Source organism: Lepisma saccharinum, chromosome 20 (genome assembly GCF_977018435.1).
Source record: "Lepisma saccharinum chromosome 20, izLepSacc3.1, whole genome shotgun sequence".
Taxonomy (NCBI): domain Eukaryota; kingdom Metazoa; phylum Arthropoda; class Insecta; order Zygentoma; family Lepismatidae; genus Lepisma; species Lepisma saccharinum.
Window position 1 is genome coordinate 66,605,570 of NC_139248.1, and position 21,877 is coordinate 66,627,446.

Genomic DNA, 21,877 nt, shown 5'->3' on the forward strand with positions numbered 1-21,877 from the left:
CCTGGAAACTGGTCTGGCGGAAGAATAGCGAGCTAGGGTATCCAGCCAGCTTTGCCCGCGGAGAACACCGATGGACGAGAAGCGCGTGGAAAAGGAAGTGTTACACATGAACTGCGGCTTTAACAAGACAATAAATATTGTGATTTGAATATAATTCAAGATGTGAGATTGATTGATCTATCTCTGCTAGACTAGCTACTCCTCAGTGCACGTCACTGAGTAAAATACATTAATTCATACATTTTATGTAGAAGATAAGCCCAATGTATCCCAATAGTGCAACCACCCATAGAGAAATAAGTATCAAGTTTCACATCTAGTAGCTACAGAACACAGTAATGCCTGAATCACACATGGCTAGATTTCCCGCTGACTACAGCATTCCTACTGAAAATTCAGTTCTTTGTGATTTGGCCTTAAACCCAAGTACAAGCTATTTAGATATGAAGGAGCAGTAGTAATCTAGCAAGAAAATGAAAAAAGTGGTAAATTAAATTCCATGTCCTGTATTGCAGTCTAACAAACTACCTGGTATAGAGGGACCACAAGGAAAAAACCTTGGACGAAAAGTCCCTGCGCAACTTTCCCTTCTTCCGTTCCACTCGGGCCATAAGGAAGCTAGGTCCACTCTCTCCCTCCCCTCCATGTGGGAGTACGGTGCACAGGAGTCGCAGGTCGGCGCAGGTTTCTTTGCTTGTGGTTCCACTATAGAACTTAGTTTATGAAACATTACTTTCAAAATTTTATTTAAATATAACAGTACTTACATTTCATATCTTTGTACATCAATATACACACACATTATATACTATATATTCATAAGATAACTAACTTATTGCAATATTTACATGAAGAGTTTATATACAAATTCGAATTATTTGGGTTGCTTTTCTTCTTTCATCAGTTTCTTCTCAAAGTCTTCAAAGTGTTGCTTTGTCATTATTTCAATCTCATCCTCAACTTGTTCTACTGCTACCACCTATGAATATGTCCATAAAAGAAAGAAAAATTAATACAGGCAAAGTAAGAGTGCAATGGACACATACAATTACTATGTTAATAGGTATCGCATAAAAGCCCACATGGGTTTTTATTGGGATTGTAGTTAGGCTATGCTAGCCTAGAGCTACTCCCTAAGTGAGAGGTACGTTTGTACAAGTGAAGGGGGGGGGGCTCGCCCCTGTGAAATAATAACACTTTAACATTCGTTATTAACACTTCGGTTGACTGGTGTGGCAAGGTCGTGAGATTAATAGAAGGGGGATAAAGGAACATTTGTTTACCTCTGGTGTCTTGTAGCGTTGATGGTCTCATTGATTCAGTAGACAAAGCACGGTCCTGAAATAAACTTCTTTCAGAAGCGCAACCCCTGTGGTAACTCCTTACGGAACAATTGTAAATCGGAGACAACAACTGTTTACGCGATAAATTTCTGAGTACAGCTGGGGTGAGAAATGTCCTCTCGAACTATTTATGAGAGATTCAAATTTCTGATCGTTAGAGCCATTGGCAAGTCCACGTCTGCCGTTAACGGTGTTTTTAGCATAAGGCTTAGTTTACTTATTTTTCGTACAATTTCCGGTAGAATCCGTGTCAGCAGATTCTATCAAGATCCGCTGAAGATTGCCGGTGTTATGTGTTTGTAAGAAGCTCTTTCCAGCGCTTCAATCGGACCCCTTGGCGAAGAGATTAGTCTATTGAGTTATGATGCCAGGGGTCCTGGGTTCGAGTCACGCCTTCGGCATGATACGGTACAGTATTAAATTTTCTATTTTTTGGTCACTACCTTAAGTACTATGGACGTTGAAAATCACTATGGAGGAGTCTGCCAGACATCTGTTTTGATTTTGAACTGTGAATGAGCTGTTTTGCTATTTTCAATTTCCGATGCATTTCACATGACTTGACATGGTTACAGAAGACTAATGTAAAGTAGTTTCCGATTGTTATTGTTTAGTTAAAGGAATGTAACATAATTTATGCAAAGAGGAAGAAAATCAGTCAAAAATTGCATCAATGACTTCTTTACTTTTTTAAATTCAAAATTCTTAAAATTTCTATTTTTATGTTGTCAGAAGAGCAGGAGTTCAAAGTAATATACAGGCTGAAAATCTACATAATATACAGGGTGTTTCAAAAGTAGGTTGACAGTTCACAATGTCTTCAGAGGAAAGACTGTCAACCTACTTTTGCACCACCCTGTATAATCTTTTGCTGAAAGTGAAAATGAGTAATGAGCCACCAGAAGGACCCTGTAACAAAAAACACATGTAACTATGGTACGTTAGCTTGCTAAAAATAGAATTAAATAAGATTTGAACATGTAGCCAGGACCCCAATTGAAAGTATGAAGAAGGGTTCACTTGTGGTTGGAGGGGTGCAAGAAATAAAGTAAAACAGAAATTCAGAGCAGTCTGAGTGATTAAAGGTTAACGGTGACAATAAGTGCAAATGAAGATTAGATGAAATGCCTAACTGGCAGGAACAGAAATCTGGCACCTTTGACAGTTAAGCTGTGTCAAAAACTCAACCATGTTTGCTTCTGTTGTTTTACTTTATGTCTCGGCACACACAGGAGATGTAATACATAAAAAATTTCGTGTGTACCTGCAATAAAACCAGGCTACTGCTAAACTAGGGTAATACAATTAAATATATTTTATGCCATGAACTATTGAATGATTAGAAGTTGCAGGTCACTAACGTACCAAATTCTTACGTTTATAGGAAGGGAGTGGAGCTAGCTTTTTAATAAGGTATTATGTGTGTATTAAGGTGACAACAGAACTGGGGCAACTGGTAAATTTCTTCTTCATCTAATTGAAGGGCTCGAGGGTAAGACATGGTAAGTGGCATTTTTGTCATTATTGAGTTTCTTAAGCAGAAAGGATATTAGAAGCTATACAGCAGACAAATTGTTTTCATGTTGTGTTCAATGGATCCAATGCAAATTACATGACATGGCAATTACACATGAAAATTGATGGATGGCTCTTTTAACTTTGTAACTCCCGAGCCCTTCAATTGTGTGTTTGGGACAGAGATACAAAAATTCCCCTTCCCACACTGTCCATGATAATTCATTTTCTTTCTACGAATTCTTTTGCATAGCACTACACATTTGAAACGAGCATACTTGAAAACCTCCCATCCTCAGAGGATTACAGATGAAAAGTACTAAATATTAAGAACGGACCATACAAGTTCTTTACACAGAACAGTTGAAACTTTGTCTTTGGATATGGAAAACAGCATTCATTGGCATGGGCATATAAGTCCATCCCTAACAAATAGACAGGGTGAGCCTAGAAGAATAGACAGTTTCAAAATTTTACAGAAAGAGTTTTAATAACATGATTGGAAGAGTATGTCATGAAGTTTACATGGATAAGTTACAAATGTTCTACGTGTGACCCTTTTGTAACGTGACAGATATCAATGCAATAGTCCATTTCTCCCAAAAAAGTCTCAGCATGTACAAGTCAAGAGTCACAGCAGCTGTTGTGCGTAGTTGTTTGCCATAAAACGATGCTGTGCGATGGTAAAACAATTCTTGCAAATTCAAGCATATGCAAAGCCTTTTCTACCTGGCTATAGCTGCGATACTACTCGACTGACGTCAATGGAGCTCACATGATGCCTAAATGCTTCCTGATAAAGCAAACAGTTTCCAATTTATAAAGCGTTTAATCTGTCTATTTCTTTGAGGCTCGTCTTGTACACTATTCCCTTCTTAGTGTGAATAAAACTAATACTTACCTCAGGTATGTAGAACTGAAGCATATTTTGAACACCATTCTTTAAGGTGACAACAGAACTGGGGCAACTGGTACAAGCTCCTTGCATTTTCAACTTTACTACCCCATCTTCAAAGCCCTATATATAAAAGAAAAAAATATATATTCATTACATATAAAGGTATTCTCAACGACGAAAAGTGATAGAGATATAAAGTTATGTAAAGTTAATTATTCTTATTTATTCTTAATTATTGCATACCTAAAGCAATTTCAATACAAGTGAAAATAGCAAAAATTAACACTCATCTTGTCAATTTAGCAAATGCACAGAATATAAGACACTAGGACAAGTAAAAACAAAGAAACAGCACTTGTTTTGCCAGTAACAGGGTGGCCATTCTAGGAGCATGATAAAATTGAAGTATAATTCCCAGTTTTCAGTGCAAACTTTCCAAGAATTCAAGGGTGCAAGCAGATGTTTCCCTATTTCACCTTACGTATTACCACCTCTCAACATCCACACATACACACACAAATATATTAACGATATAAAGGGTCTGTGTGATTCCAATGTATCCAAAAATTCTAATTCAATTTGAATGGTATATATATTTAATTTAAGGTGTGGAGTTAACATTTGCCATTTCACATACTCAGACTCAAAGTACATCTTACAAATACAAGTTACAAGCGTTAGGGGATATAGTAAAAGTGAAGTGCTCCCTGTGCTTTGCCCCACACCATGAAGGCGTATAGGGGGTGGGGGGTTAGGCCCCACACTTTCTTGATCTAGGCCGAGCTGGGGGTGATGTGATCAGCACCACGGCCCTGACTAGGGGATATAGTAATATACAATTATTTTTTAATTGTGTAAGAATTTCAAAATGATGTAATCAAATTCAAGATATCTTATCTTGCAATAACTTCCATCTGCCTGCAAATGACACTAACAAAACAAACTGATGGAGAGAATTCTGTTATATTTGATTTTCTTTTCTCGATAAAATAAAAACTAAACTATGAAAAGCTTGCCTCAGGTCATTAATAAATATGTATAAATTCAATGGTTAATAAAAGTTACAACTTTTCATGTCTACAGAGAAAAATTCAAACAGAATTCACACATAATTCCCGGAGCCAATAATGCTTGCATAATTCCTGGAATTCAAGTAATTGAGTAGTCACCCTGATTAAGCAGGATAGCTATGAACTGAAATGTCAAATGTTTGCAGCAAAACAAACAGCGAACGACATCGAAATGCAAATACCAACCTCTCTTCTACGTAGGAAACCCCAGTAACTGCAATGCTGCATAATGACAAGAGTGGTGGCTGGACTCACAGCCAATATATTCCACAATAGAAGGCTTGTGTTTTGTGCTGCTCATGTGTTCGTGATTCCCCTTTCAACAAATTCATCTTATCGCCATCCATCCTCATCTTCACGAATAACCAAGTGTGGCAGAAAAGTGAAGTAAAATAAAACAAATCAACAACTACAATGTGATATTGCGATGACGTGCAATATTCTGGACAAAGCATGTGGCCGTAGGCGTATGGATCAAGAAAGTGTGAGGCGTTACCCCCTATACGCCTTCATGCTATGCACAGGGGAGCACTTTACTTTTTTACTTTTCTGTTCATCTTGTGTCAAACAACTTGAGAATGTTACGATGTTTTCCTGGTTTTCTTGCACTGTGTTTTTTAAAAAACAAATTTATTTAAGAAGACTTAAGGAAAAAAAATGATAACTGATTTGACCAATGTAGTTTCTTATCGCAGAAATTCCGAAACATTCAGGAAATTTCAGACATTTGGTCTGCAGTCCCATCTGGTGTGCGGAATTACATAATTTCCTTCCCATCCTTACCTCGTCCTATATGTCTCGAATTTAGGAAAATAAAATAAGTCCGAAAAAATGTTTATGAACAAGCAGATAGAACAGGTAATCTGGTAATTTTACTGAACCAAAAAGAGGGGGGGGGGGGGTTGGACCTTTTGAATCCCACTTAAAATACGCCCATGCATGGCATTATGGCTTTTTCAGCTACCATTGAGACTCATACCAGTGCATGCTACATTGAAAATTCAAACACTTGATATTGAAACCCACATACTTCAAACAACTTTCCCCTTTTTCCAATTTCACTATATGCATTGATGCAAACAATGAAGTTATCCTGTGGGACCAGACTTTTGAATCAGCCTATATAGTTACAATAAATGTTTAATGGGACATAGAAAGTAAATTTGCCAATTTTGTACATCAATTACTAAATATTAAGTCATTTTATGTCTCCTTCAAGTGGCTTAAAGTGGCCCAATGAGAGAATTCTTGCATGTTTTTGCTTGGAATTTTCCATCCATACTAATCGAATGCTGTACAGTCATGGACAATGCAATGTTATAAAATTTTAAGCAAATGATTAAGGCACAAAAAATCCATTTACCATAAAAACAATATCTCCTCCATCCTCTTGCACTGTTGGTCTGATTCTCGTATCAAGAAGTTCCTTAATCATCATTACAGTTTCATCATCATCTTCTGATAGCTCTGTAAAAGCAAAAATAACAAAATAAATAATACTTCCTCCAGTAATTTGCAGTTAAATGAAATACAACTGTTTATGAATTTCAAATAAAAGTGTATGCATTGTGGGAGCATAGTTATTTATGCTACAGGGTGTCTACTAACCAAGAATTCCCGGAATTCTGACAATTGTATGAGAATTAAACAAAGATTGTGCTAAAATTTTGTTCCCAAACATAAAAATTATCCATACTGTAATTTTATTCTGAATAACTGCAGTAAAACGTTCATGGACATTACATTGCATACTTATCATGGCTGTTCCACATTTGTCTAAAAATAATTAGAGGAAATCTCTCCCCTTCCTCATTTTCTGTTGTTATTCTATCCCTTTGTGTTAATCATAATTATGAGGATGAATGGGGATTAATGAAATTGATGAAGAAACAAATAAATTGTAACATATTTGAACACAATAAAGGAAAGGAATTACTTACAGCATAGAATATTTATTATATTGAAATAAACATACACACACACACACACACATAAACAGAGCTTCAGTGTAGCCAAATGGTTATTGTTCTTGCCTTTGATGGAAGGGCTCCAAAATTTTAGTGTCACAAGGACTCACCACCTCACATTATCCAGTGCCATGCACAGGGTGTCTACAATTTCATAAAACTAAAATTCCCTGACGATGAATGCTGACCAGATGAAACTGACGCAGAGTCACTCACAAACAAACACCCATACACCTGCCAGGACTCGAACCTTGGACCATTGGTGGTGAGATTGTGTCATCAGAGATGTCATGCTACACTGAATTAGAATACATACAACAAAGACATGTCCTATTTTTCTGAGACGGGTGATAACTCTACAACAGGTAGACATGCAAACCTAGTAGACTACATGCTTTTAAAATGCTAATTGAGTCATCTGTGGTCAACTCCATTTTCTTTAAAAAGGTGTTTAAAACATACTTGGTTGTTAATATATGTAAAAGTTTTTCTAATTGATTTCTTACTAACTAATAAATAATTTTGGCATTTTGCAAAAGTTCTGTAACTATGAGGGTGTATAAACAACTATAGTGTCATCTTGAAAAAATGTAAACACATTCTCCATATAAAAGGGGAAAAATCTATAAACTTTGGGGACACTCTCCTGGTATTTGAAAGGCTGGTGATTCAGGGAATGTCTGGGGAAATATATTTGTCGTGCTCTTTGAGGCAGCTTTGGCTAATCCAGATTCCGCATCACCAAAAGACCAGTGATGATGTGAAATAACACATTGTGATGTTAATTTTTCATGTTTCTGAAAGTTGTGAGGTGCATTTTCCTACCCTGTTTTGTCACGAAATGATGCGAAATGAACTGCAAAATGCGAAATAGACTCTTAAACACGAAATTTCCCATTTATATACCGACGGGACAGTTTCTGAAGTCTGAAGTATCCTGTGAGTTATGCAATTCACGGAAAATTGATTAATTCTTCTGTAAATATTTGAGAAGCAAAAATGGACCCCTTTATACAGGATTAAACTGAATATTCTCGTAATGATTTAATGTGCTATTAGAAGGGATATGTTTATTTTGTGTAGTAAGTGCAGTTTTTAAATCAAATTTGGGATTATATTCACATTTTTAAAACCAAAATGTCATTTTATATACCGCTCTTTCACTGCTATAACAGGGAAATTTCATTTTATTTACCGCTTTTGAACCCGAAATTAACACTGTTTTTACACCGAAATTTTGCTTTTTTATTTACCAAAAATATGTGCCTCTAATTATGCAATTTTTCAGAATAACGCCGAATTTTACACTTTAACATGAAACCTGCTGCGAAATATGCAATATAAACTGGGAATAACATTTCTTCTGTTCAAAAAGAACTACCTAAAGCACTATTAGATCTGTCATTTCGAGTCTAGCTGGTAAAAGTTCGATTCCTAAGAGATTATCATGCTTCATTTATTGCAGTTTGGCGCAGACATGACTGACAGTGTTTAACCTTGTCCCAAATTAGAATTCATTCAGGGGGAGGTCATCTTCCTAGAAGGGAAATTTTGTTGGAGTGGGAAAATTTTCAGAGAGAAGTACACCTGTTATATTTCGACTGCACAAAATGGTATTTTGGGGTCGCAGAAGGTTTTGGGGCATGGCTAGGGATGTGTATGCTTGTGTTCAAAGATTTGGGTGTTACCTTTCAATAAACATTTCATATTTAGTGGCTGATGAGATGAAATTGTTTTTCCAAATGGGAGAAATTTCGCCATTTCTCACACAAAGGTAGGCTATATTTTTTTGTCATGAAAACTAAAACGTGTCTCAATATACCAGAACTAAAACAATGTGAAAATCTTAAGCATAGAAGGGATAGTAAAAATGCATGTAAAATAACACCGAATTTTACCCTGAACCACGAAAAATAACACCGAATTGCAGTAAAAAATAACATCGAAATTTAGGGAAAAATAAAACAAAAACTTCACGTCCCTACTAGTAGGTTTCAGCGTACAACTTATATCGGGAGAATTGTCCGTTTGAAAAAGTTTATGCATATCGGTAGAAGCTTGAATAAAGCTCTAAAGAAGAGAGAATAATAATATTTTATTCCAAATAACTTCAGGTAAGAACAAACAAATCCTACACCACAGACCATGCAAGGGTTTGATCCTACAAACCCATTGATGCCTTTGAGAAGTCCGATAAGGTGTTGTATATGAAGTAACCTACAGCCCCAAATGCAGAAGATGTGTGTCAAAGTCCACTTTATGCTTAGATAGTCTAATCAGAAATGGACCTACAGTTTAAAGTAGGACCCAAACGTGCAATGTGCCTCCACCAGGGGTCATACTGTGGTTGGAAGTACTATGTGATCCTTGCAAAACAGCATGTGCTGTTCCATGAAAGGAAGCAATGTCACATATATTATCAAATGCTATGTTGGGTCCCACACATACATGTGCAAAACAGCCACTCTTTAACGTTCACACCACCAACAATGGTATTAAGCCCGATTGTGTGTTTTGCTGCTCCCAAGTGCCATTGTAATGACACACACACACACACACTTTTACGCTCTCCTTTTTCTTTCTGAATTATCTTACTAACTATAGAGCGACCACAAGGAAAAGAACCTTCGGCCAAAAGTCTCCGTGCACCTTCCGCTCCATCGGTTTAACTCAGACCATAGGGAAGCATGCTCCACTCTGTCCCTTCCCTCCACGTGGGAGGACGATGCACAGGAGTAATGGGTCTGCGCAAGCTCTTTTCCCTGTGGATACATTATAGTAACCTTACCCTCTTCCTCACATTGAAAAATTAGTGACAACATAAGCCACTACATGAAGACTGATTGATTCATTTGGTTTATTTTACTTCGCTTTTTTGCAATTTTTGGCTAATCGCAAAAATGAAGACGAGTGACAATATGATACAAGGGACAGTCAAAATGAAAACCATAAGTTGCTTTTCTTTTTTATCTAGTAGATTTCTGCATGTATTGCTGATCCACATATATTGATCAGTCTTGAGTTAGTGCCTATATGTCAGACAGAAGAATCTTTGGGAAGCACACGCACTCACTCATTTATAACCCATTGCGAAGGACTTTCCACCCATCTGCCTGCCAACTGAAGCCATTGGCATACTTCTTCCTCCATTCGTAAACTTGCTGGTGTGGTAATCATGCACAGAGATATTGAATTTTCATTTGACAGAGAATTTCTATAAGTTTTAGGCTTCCAGAGGGCAAGAAATCGCTGCTCTTCGCTGGTGCAAGTATGAGAAGGGGGCGCCATCTTTAAAAATGATGAAAATAGTGATGTGAAGCTCACTTCATCAGTGTTGCACCCTTGAGGTCATTTTGTACATAACAGTTGATACCAGATGTAAATTTCACTTGCATACAGTCTGTCTGTCATATAATTTTTTTCGGGCTTGATTTGAACCTAGGACATAGCGTGTTGTGTTAATCACTCTGCCACAGAGGTCAGCACACTACATAAAGGTTATGCAGCTCTAGATACTTACGAGTGTCTGCTGAAGGCTCAGCATCTATTAAGACAGGCAATCCACTAGTGAAGAAGTCCATAACAGTGGCAAAGATCTCCGGTTTCAATAACTTCCATTCTGTTTCCTCATCCACCTGGACAGTAGTAAATAAAGACATGAGGCTTCATGCACACGCACGCACGCACGCACGCACGCACGCACGCACGCACGCACGCGCACACGCACACGCACACACACACACACACACACACACACACACACATATATATATATTTAACAAACAAAAAAGATGCATATGCGATTTTGAAATGAGCTTTGATATTTATTTTGTAATATCATCAAGAAATGTACATTTTTTTTATCATATTCAATTTTAAAACTCAAGTGAAAGCTGCCAAACCATTGCTAGCAGCACTATTACATATAAATGCAAAACAGGAGATATAAGTGGAGAGTCAGAGTACATACGTACAAATAGCATTCATATAAGTATATGAAGTATTTGAAGTTTTGTTCAGATAAAAGTACAGAGCGATCCATTGAAGTGCAGACAGCTGTGTTGGTATTTGCACTATCAGCAAGCAAGGTGCTTGCGGCCATGTGTCAGCACTATAGACTGTCAGTGAATCAAGTTCGCAAGTTTCTGTAACTAGTTTAAAGAGTGATTTATTTACTTACCAATTCATGAAACTGGCCGCCTTCATTGTCTACACATTTTTGACACATCTTCATAAAGTTACCCATAACTCACTGTAGTTCCCATTGATTGACGTTAGTAATTTCTTGGCAGATGTTACGTTTCAGTTCTTCCAGGGTGTGTGGATTTGACATGTACATAGAGAGTGGAATGTTTAATGACATGGAACTTTTACACCCGGGAATCTTGTTTGAAATGGCCTTTGAACTTCACGTGCTGATTGAGTTAACACATATGAATCATAAATAAATACACACTGTGCAGTAGAAAACATTTGATGATCCATAGCACACTTTGCTGTTGAATACACTAGGAAAAACGCAATACGTAACAAGCATCCTATCACTACACAGTCGCCAGACTAGTAAACAGACCACACAATACAAAACAAGGACCATTATCACTTCACAGTCTCCTGTCTACTTTCAGGACCTCCGTAAAAAATGGTTTCTAGCCTCTCTCGCCAGCTTACGATAGTAGGTGTCTTCAATAAAGATTTATAAAAAATATGTGCACATCAAAGGTAACTAGTCTGAATACCTCCTTAAATAAATCTGGTAAATAAATTATTCTTTAAAAATAATTATAGAAACTGTTGTGTGCTTGCTTCATCAACACTCTACAATGCTGACAAATGGCCGCAAGTGCCTCGCTTACCGATACCACAAACACTGACGAGGCGGTCTGCACTTCAATGGATCACATTCTATAAATCAGAACTACAAACACATTTCTAACATTTCACATTACAATAATCCTGTTGAAAGTACAATTTTGAAAAGTGTAACTGACCAAACAGTAGTTCAATGTTCGATGATTTTGTATGAAAATCTTCAAATTGCTATCCACAAGCTTTTTCTACTGTTAATTTGCCAAGAAATAATGATTTAATCTTGTTATTTAGTGCTGCTTTCTGCCACTTTTGGCTATACATGACAATAAGCATGGGTGATGTATGATGAAATTGATGAAGGGACACTCACAAAGAACACCTGTGCCCAGGCTGGGATTCGAACCTGGGTCTCCTGGCATTGTACAGTCACGGACACTTCTGGGTTGTAACAAACCCATCGACTCTAAATATAATCATTACAACCCATAAGTGTCCGTGACTGTACAGGGTGTTTCACTCTTTCTCGGTCCCTGATTTCGGCTTATGAACATCAAACTATGGGTTGTAACAAAATCTGCTATGGACATGCCTTGGTGTATGAGAAACATGTGGTGACGTCACTGTATATGGCTCCAAAGTCTCTCTAGTCCTTGCATGGGCGTATGTCTGGGTGATTCTGCCATTAAATGCCAATCGCACGGACATGTGCTTTCAGTCTGAGTTTTTGGACTGTTGGATGACTAGGAACTCCATGATGGCTATTTTCAGCAGGATGACACCACTTGCCACGCTTCCAACGTCAACATGCAAGAAATTGTGTCCTTTGAAGATCATGTCATCCAAAGGACTTTGGCTTGACCTAACCCAAACAAATTTCTTCCAATGGGGCATGCTGAAAGGAAAGGTCTATTGCAACAAGCCACGGACTTTCATGGAACTGCAAGACAGCATTTGGCAGGAAATTGAAGCTGTGACCCCTGATGTGTTGGTGGCATGGTTAGGCATGTGCAGACATGCACTGATACTAATGGCGACCAGTTCGAAAACTCGCTGCAACATCATCATGTTTCTCATACACCACGGTATGTCCGTAGCAAATTTCATTATACTATGACCAATAATTTGACTTTTATAAGCAAAAATCAGGGGCTGGGAGTAAGTGAAACACCCTGTAGCATGTTGTGCTAAGCACTCCACTGCAGAGGCAAGCCAAGAAATTATAAACACCACCTCACCCCCTTACCTTAGTGACTGTGATGAAATCAGGTCCAAAGAAAACTGACTTTACTCCTTCAATCCTAAATAGCAACTTGGCTAATGGTGAAGAATATGCTTCTTGTCCATGAGGGAAATCTTTTGTTTGCCCTTCACCAAGAACCTGAAACAAAGAAATGATGAAGTCATTAACCTCTAGCAAATGGCTGGATTGAAACTAAACCACCTCTACATGGAAGTAATTAACATGTCATTTCTTAAAAACTGCAGATGATAATTCAGTTCTGTCTTTGTTGTTCATTTATATACGAGGGCAAATCGTAAAGTCTTTGCGCCTAATTTTTTTATAGGTTGTTATAAGTGTTATTACAAAAGCAAGATATACGAGTAGGCTTTTCTTGGAACGGTCCTATTGTAACTTCCGATTTCATCCACGGCACGGTGCTGTTACCAGTTGGCAAAGATGTCCAGAGTGCTCCAGGAAGTCCACGCCATATGATCAGCAAAGTGTTATTCGTTTTTTATGGTGCAAAGACAAACAGCCACAGATATCCACAGGGAAATGGAGCCAGTGTATGGGGACAAGTGTTTATCAGTGCAAAGTGTGCAGTGGTGGTGCAAGGAGTTTGAAAATGGACAGGAAAATGTGGAGGACAATGAGGGATCGGGCCAGCCTCGTTCCTCGCTGACACCGGACAACATTACCCATGTTGATGAAATGGTGAATGCTGATCGACGTGTTCATCTGTGTATAAATTGTGAGAATGTGATGTCGGTATTACACAGCAAATTTTCTGATAAAATTAAAGAATCCAGGGTTGTGGAATAAAGTGACCAGTCAACAAGATTTGTTTTCCATCGTTGAAGTAGTGGGGTGTTGTGAAAGACAGGTGAATTGTACATAAAATTTCCTTGGGCGTGTATTGGAAAGTGACCACTTTCCCGCATGTCTTCATCAACAGACCAGGTAAGTTGGGGAAAAATTATATCAGACAATTTGGATAAATCTATCACAGAAGGATTATTCCCGGATCGAGGAATGTGTGTTGTCGAACCATCATTTAGTACAATAAAATGATTACGTTCTATCCAATCCACTAAAATATTAACTAATCGATCTGAACATGTATTTCCCCACATTTGATGATGTCCGTTAAAATCTCCTACCCAAATGAAGGGGCCTGGAATATTGTTCAAAATATCTTGAAAATCTTGCATTTGTATTTTTTTAGATGAGAGATGTGAGGGAGGGTATGTACTGATACTGATTTCTGAATCAATTTAAAATATGAGGTCATTAACCTCTAGCAAATGGCTGGATTGAAACTAAACCACCTCTACATGGAAGTAATTAACATGTCATTTCTTAAAAACTGCAGATGATAATTCAGTTCTGTCTTTGTTGTTCATTTATATACGAGGGCAAATCGTAAAGTCTTTGCGCCTAATTTTTTTATAGGTTGTTATAAGTGTTATTACAAAAGCAAGATATACGAGTAGGCTTTTCTTGGAACGGTCCTATTGTAACTTCCGATTTCATCCACGGCACGGTGCTGTTACCAGTTGGCAAAGATGTCCAGAGTGCTCCAGGAAGTCCACGCCATATGATCAGCAAAGTGTTATTCGTTTTTTATGGTGCAAAGACAAACAGCCACAGATATCCACAGGGAAATGGAGCCAGTGTATGGGGACAAGTGTTTATCAGTGCAAAGTGTGCAGTGGTGGTGCAAGGAGTTTGAAAATGGACAGGAAAATGTGGAGGACAATGAGCGATCGGGCCAGCCTCGTTCCTCGCTGACACCGGACAACATTACCCATGTTGATGAAATGGTGAATGCTGATCGACGTGTTCATCTGTGTATAAATTGTGAGAATGTGATGTCGGTATTACACAGCAAATTTTCTGATAAAATTAAAGAATCCAGGGTTGTGGAATAAAGTGACCAGTCAACAAGATTTGTTTTCCATCGTTGAAGTAGTGGGGTGTTGTGAAAGACAGGTGAATTGTACATAAAATTTCCTTGGGCGTGTATTGGAAAGTGACCACTTTCCCGCATGTCTTCATCAACAGACCAGGTAAGTTGGGGAAAAATTATATCAGACAATTTGGATAAATCTATCACAGAAGGATTATTCCCGGATCGAGGAATGTGTGTTGTCGAACCATCATTTAGTACAATAAAATGATTACGTTCTATCCAATCCACTAAAATATTAACTAATCGATCTGAACATGTATTTCCCCACATTTGATGATGTCCGTTAAAATCTCCTACCCAAATGAAGGGGCCTGGAATATTGTTCAAAATATCTTGAAAATCTTGCATTTGTATTTTTTTAGATGAGAGATGTGAGGGAGGGTATGTACTGATACTGATTTCTGAATCAATTTAAAATATGAGGCCGTCACACTGCACTAAAGATTGAGAGATTCTAGAAATGAACCTGTAGATCTTAAAGATACATTTCCTTTTGGGTGAATGTATTTGCATCTGTTGCACTTGGGAAAGTCAGCCGTACTCGATTTTTTCCACATTGTTCAATCAAATAAACTTCTATTCCCGCTTTACGAAATTTGTTTCCAAGACTGCTCCTGGATAACTTTCCTGTGTTTCTTCCAATGCCTTCTAATAGAACTAACTATATATGATCCTGGTTGTGAGGAGTCATACATGTACTGTCGCGATTGGGTACTTTCCTAATCATCCGATCGGATCGCCTTGTCTGTTTGGGTATTTTCAGAATCATCTGCCAATCTCTTCTGTGCACGTTGTTCCCTCACACCTGCCATATTGGCATCCTGATCATATTTTAATGATGATTTGTTTTGGATGAAGGGCGGGAGGTTTACTAGAGCTTAAAGCTATTAGTGTGTGAGCAGCACAGTGTTGCTTCTTCCCCCATTGTATTGGTTAGAGTCCTTCAGATCAGTCAGTTTGTTGTATGCACCACTGTGTCCTCCTTTCTACGAACTATACACTAAATTGATAAAACCAAATATCAAATCACTTCGAATAACTCGCAAGTAGCGGACACTAAACAACTATGAAATTAACCCAGATTATACTATCACGATCCAAAAACTTTCGTAGCCGAACACATGCCAAAATGGCAAATCCCTTCTTCCATCATGAGATTTTTTCAATGTCACAGACAACTAGTTCCAGAAAGATTTTTAGCATGTGCCACCTTCAATTGTTTTATGCTCTGAGCGTTAAGTGCTTAACCTCCTTAACATTTGTGATCTACATGTACATGTTTGCTCTCAATCATTAATTTAACAATGTAAACAATATACTTATCTCCCAATTACAATTACCATTTTTTGCAGGTTGGTACAAAATACGAAGAATTACATCATATTTATACACTGACCAATCTTAAACAATTGAAGAGTTGACCTTTGTGTATAAACCTTGATGAAATCAATGCAAATGTACACAATTTCAATAAAATTAATTATAACTATGAATGTATCTGCTCTTGCTTCTTTGCAAGAACACATATGTTTGAAGATATTGTTTTTCATATTATCAGTAAAACAATAAGTGTTATAAATATGAATTCAAAATATCGCACAATATCATAATTTGTCCTAATATTCAAATTGGCTTCGAAACATCACATTTATTAAAATTGGTTAAAATAGAAATTCCACAAATATTTATTTGCATAGCATGAATAAATTTGGAATAATCCAATGACCAAAACTATTATTATTATTATTATTATTGCACAAATGTGGAAGTCTGAACTTAGCCTAACCATTTCAAATATTAATACGACAATATATTAACTTTATTGTCATAAAATATTTAATTACCGTATTTGCCGGTGTATAAGACTCACTTTTTTTGCTTTAGAAATAGGTCTAAAAAACAGGGTGCGTCGAATACGCAGATAGTCCGTTTTTGATTACCTCCATTTTCGGAAATTTATCTGTTCTGAGTTAGATGATTTCTTCCTTGTTTCATTGCAGTGTGTGACAAAAATTAAAATGAATTCTTTCCTAGTTAGATTATGTAAGTCACCTGTTGAAAGTGGACTTATATATTACTTCATATTTGAAATACTGTCAATACTGTAAATTAATAATTAATTCAGTGATAAAGCTATTTCCTCAAAAATGTGTACAAAAAAAGGCATCTCATACCTCAGCAAATATGGTACATCATTGAAAAATAAAACAAAATGAACCAAGGAAACAATTTATAAATAACATTTTAACTGCCAAGTCGAATTTTGCATTTTCTTGCAGGAGACTGGAGTCAAATTGATTGTGTATAATTATTATGTACACGGCCTGTGTAATACACTTTTTAGTTGTTTTCAAAATGTGACTCTTAACTCAGAAATCAAGACTGCACAACTTTTCAGGGAGGCCAGGGCACCTCAAACACACATTTATTTTCAAAGGAACTGTGTATAAGAACTATACACTCTGCCTGCAAGTTATGTATAAATATCAGTGGCGTAGTATGGGCATTTCGGGTGGGAACGCCAAGTCCGAAGGAAGGGTCGGCCTTTTCTTGCTTAATAATTTACTTATGGTATTAGTCACCACAGGTATTGTTTATTTGCCTGAAGTCAGCTGGGTTTTAAATAAAACATCATCCATGCATGTTTTAGCTAGAAAATGAGATGCCGCACTATGCAACAAATGTTTTGAACTCTGGTGTTTTATACTTTTCGGTAAGACACAAGTCATTAGAAAACCTACCTGAATCACAAGCGCCTCTGAACAACAGTAGATGTCATTGTTGTGGGCTATCCAACTACTGATTGATTTGGTTTATTTTACTTCGCTTTTCTACCACTTTTTTTTAATCGTGAATATAAATATGAGTGATATTTATGAAGTTGATGAAGGGACACTCATAAAGAACACCCGTGCTAACGCTGGGATTCGAACCAGGGACCTCTGTCGTCTTGGCGCGCTGTGCAAAACACTCTGACACGCAGGTGGGTGGATGATCCAACTATCGTACACTCTACTGACGTAACAGTGCCGATTAGTAATTGAGACCACTGTTTACTGCATCTTGGAATGGTGATAAACATTTTAAAATAATTTTGTCCACAGAACATTCGATGTTAAGAGTTTTCAAATGAATGCTAAACATTTCCATTGACACAATATTAAGCAGTTAGATACTAACGAAAAAATAATAATAATAATAAAAATAATAGTTTTGCGGGTTAAGTGGTAGAGCAGGCACAGGCTGAACTTCTACCACGAGGACTTCACCAACTAATTTGACAAAAACTATGTTGATTTTTTAGTTTTTAATGCACATCGCTGTTCGTGCGATAAATTATACAATGCACTGGTCATTAAGAAATGGTATATTTGAGTTTGGTAAAGTTACGTCAGTCAATATTGCGTATTGTAGCATCACATAGCACGAGTGACACGAGCGCAAAGAACCGGGTAGAAATTCTACCACTGTCGTCTGCTTCAGAAGGCAGGAAGGGACACATGAACCAATCACTGTAGCCCTCTGCTCCGTACGCTGGCGTACGAGAGAGCATTTGCTCGCGTGCTGTAGAGATCAAAGCTTTCCCTCCAGATAGACAGCATGGAATATAGAAAGTCCTTTACGCCGAACTTGCCCGGCATTCAGCCAGGAAAGGCATTGAAAAAAATGCTAGAACGAGTGTTGTTAGTGGAGCGTTGCAAGCGGATCGTGAAAAATAGCTATTATAATGTCATGAAGGTCAAACATATATGAAATTAGTGAAGATTTACTTTAAACAGCATTTAAGCATTTTTGACATTTTAAATCAGGGAACGCCGGGCGTAGGCTACTATAACGATACGCCACTGATAAATATGATACACATGGCAGTTAAAAGAGTGTTAATAATAAAATCATAGTTATCTACAGATGTAACACATTACAATGTGAGTGAAAAATCTGGTTGCATAGGAAGTTTCAACAAGACTGTGCCCCTCCTCATTATGGGTTAATTGTCCGTTAATGGTTGAATGAAGTTTACTGGTGCATGGATAAGTGGCCACCACAGTGTCCAGACCTGACACCAATGGATTTATTTTTCCTTTGGGGTCATTTAATGTTAAGATTCAGAACATTCAGCATCTGGAGGAATGCATTGTGCAGACATGATTATGCCAACATTCTGGAGAACTGGAAATGTTGCATGCACAAATGCATTGATGTTCAAGTTGCACACATTGAAGATATACCACAAATCCCTATGTAACCTGTCTTTTGACTCACCCTGTGTATTAAAGATTAGCAGGGAGGGAAATAATTCTTGCAATACAGACGCTAGAATTTATACGGTGAAATAATCCAGACTAACAAAGATATATAATTAAACATTTTTAACTGTATTACCTTTACGCCTGGAATAAATTTCAAGCTGTTTGGGTTAGGAGTCTCCATCGTCTGAATGAACATACTTCTCTGTTGCAAAACATTGGCATCCTTACTAGATAACAGACTTTTGTTTTGCTTTGACAGACAACTATTTGTTCCAAGGTATGCCAGGAATCTTTCATTTTGAGAATAGTTTGTAGTTCTCAAGAGACTGTAACAAAATGTATTGTTGTCATATTAGGACAGGTAAGCACAGTAAATAATTAAGTACAAAACGTCGTTCAACAAAAATAATAAATTGATGTGAATGCTTGAATAATTACATAGACTTACAGAGCATTCATTAAATAATTTCTGATACAAATAACAGAAGATATTTACTTTCCTACTTCGGATGCTCCAAAATTGCTACGTTCTCACTGCCACACGGACATATCCATAATAAAATTCATAACACTTTTAAGGCTGTTATTAATACCCTCTCCTTTGAATCATGATATCTTTTAATCAGTTTTAGAGTGCATATTAATGGGCACGATAGAAACAGAACATCATCTCTGCCACAGTCTCATATAGAAATTTGTCATAGTTCTAAATGTGTAATGATTTTTACAAATTTAAGAGGAGCATGAGAAATGCCTTTGGAATACTGGAAACTATTATGGAAGTAAGTTTGAAGTATTTACAAAATGATATGCACATTTTGAAGATGCAAAAGTTATTCATTTGTGAAAACTAAGTTCGTAAACATTAAGTTGAACAAGTGGTAGTGATAACAGTTCGATCTCCGCCGAACGGATTTCTTCATTTTTACAGAAGAAACTACTTACGGAAATAAGTTTCTGTAGCATTCTGAAAGTTCGTGGAGGTATTTTCTTCCATTGTGGAATCTATTTGACCGGGAATTCATTTATTTTTAAAGAAAAATATCTCTCTGACGCACAATGACCATTGCTTGTATTTGTCAACCGGATGTTCCGTACGTTTCATGATGTAACACCCTTTCAGTGTTTCCAACCATGCCGTTGTTTTGCAAGAAGTACAGGTGATTTTTTTTAAAGCTGTATCGCATTGTTTTACGAACAAAATTTTAACTGTGCTTGCCTAACCTAACCTTGCCGGAAATGGTTCTCAGGGCTATCCCTGAATGGCTTTTGGGGCTATCCGTCAATGGTTTGTGGGGCTATTCAGGTATTTTTCGGTTACGAAGGTTGGAAACACTGCATACCCACAAGATCCACAACGCAACTCAAGCTGTGCCCACCATATTGTGTGTTACAGAAGCCAAAAAAGGAAGAACAATAATTACTGTTAATGTGAAAAATTGAAATTATTTTCGTGAAAAAAGCAAAATGCCACCTTAAAGAATGTTTCACAATGAAGAATAGGCAAGTACGAATGTTAAAAATGACAAAATAAACGAGCGAGAGGTGTTCAGTGGAGATCGAACTGGTACCGTAGTGGTGTCCATACGTTATTGCAGTTGAGGATATTTTTTACATGAAACTTTGTGTACATGTGCAGGGGAAAATTTGGAAATGGTTCTACTTTACTATACCTGAGACACCTGGGAATGATTTCTTTCGCACTTTTTTACATTGCTAACGTACTATTCTGCATTGCGGAACATTTCTTTAGGTGAAATAATGAATTTATAACGAAAATAATGTATATTTCTTACATTAACGTGTACTTACTGTTGTTCCTTATTTCCCACAAACCATCCACGGGTAGCCCCAAAAAACCATTGACGTTAGCCCAAAAATTCACGATAGCCCCACGAACCATCACGGGGACGAGGTATGCCTACTAGGTTAGGTTAGGCCTGTTAGGTTAGGTTCCATTAGCACTCCTTTCGTTCAATTTAGCATATATGGACAACATCGTGGCGGCAGCAGCAATAGATTTTCGTATAAAACCACATGGATTCACATTAAAATGGACCAAAACTACATTCCGGAACATCAACAACACTCCAGAAAATGAATTCCGTAAGTACTTTCTCCTGTAAATTTGAAGGAATCCGTCTCAGGTATAGTAAAGTGTTACCAGATTTAGTTGTAATGTCAAGAGCACCATACTGCACCCACCTAACTTACTACTGTAAATATACGGAAGAGAAATAAAAAACACAACACGCATAAGAAACGCAATAATTAACAAAAAAATGTTAACTGTATACCTGTAGACAATTAAAATTGTCGAAAACGCGTATGTATCATGACGATTTCGGAATTATGCAAGCAGAACCTGGCCCTAAAAATCTGAGTGGGTCTTTGGCGAAGTTGTTAGCGTGAAGTGCTAAGAAACCAGGAGTTCTAAGTACCAGAATCTTATTAACTTAGACACACGGAAAACTGACACACAACAAAAATGAATTGGACCCAAAGTGTCACTGAAACCAGAATGCATTACAAAACAATTATCTACACAATGTATTACAAAGTTTATTCTTCAAGCAACATACCAAATTCGTCCAAACGTTATATAATTTCGACTCAAACGAGGAATTACTCCTGCCATAATTTTAAAGAGGTTTTTTACAACCTCTTTGTGTTCGACAAAATAACCCTTGTCCTCGCGGTTTTCTCCTGCTCGCGCTCGCGCATGTTGATATGATATTGTTTGTTTGTTTTCAGTTACCTTTACTCTTGTTTAATTTTGTTTGCATTCATCATGAAACTGCTGCCATCTTTGTTATAAATACATCTGC

The 21,877-nt window shown here is 37.3% G+C and overlaps 1 protein-coding gene across 1 annotated transcript; it reads right to left on the reverse strand.

The window, feature by feature from the left end:
• Positions 1-729: 729 nt before the first annotated feature.
• LOC146003673 (NFU1 iron-sulfur cluster scaffold homolog, mitochondrial-like) lies at positions 730-21,790 on the reverse strand. Its single transcript, XM_083142035.1, has 7 exons — positions 21,632-21,790; positions 19,183-19,375; positions 12,849-12,983; positions 10,314-10,428; positions 6,190-6,293; positions 3,760-3,876; positions 730-979 (listed from the first exon to the last, which is right to left on the reverse strand). Exons 1-7 carry the CDS (start codon positions 21,685-21,687, stop codon positions 875-877), a joined length of 825 nt encoding a protein of 274 aa, XP_082998161.1. The 5' UTR covers positions 21,688-21,790; the 3' UTR covers positions 730-874.
• Between the last annotated feature and the right edge of the window lie 87 nt (positions 21,791-21,877).

Coding starts and splice junctions, on each gene's coding strand:
- LOC146003673 (XM_083142035.1), bottom strand. CDS start 21,687: ATGGCAGGAGTAATTCCTCGTTTGAGTCGAAATTATATAACGTTTGGA. Junction 12,984..19,182: donor AATTTATTCCAGGCGTAAAG/GTAATACAGTTA, acceptor TCTTTGTTTCAG/GTTCTTGGTGAAGGGCAAAC. Junction 3,877..6,189: donor GAGGAGATATTGTTTTTATG/GTAAATGGATTT, acceptor TTTTATATATAG/GGCTTTGAAGATGGGGTAGT.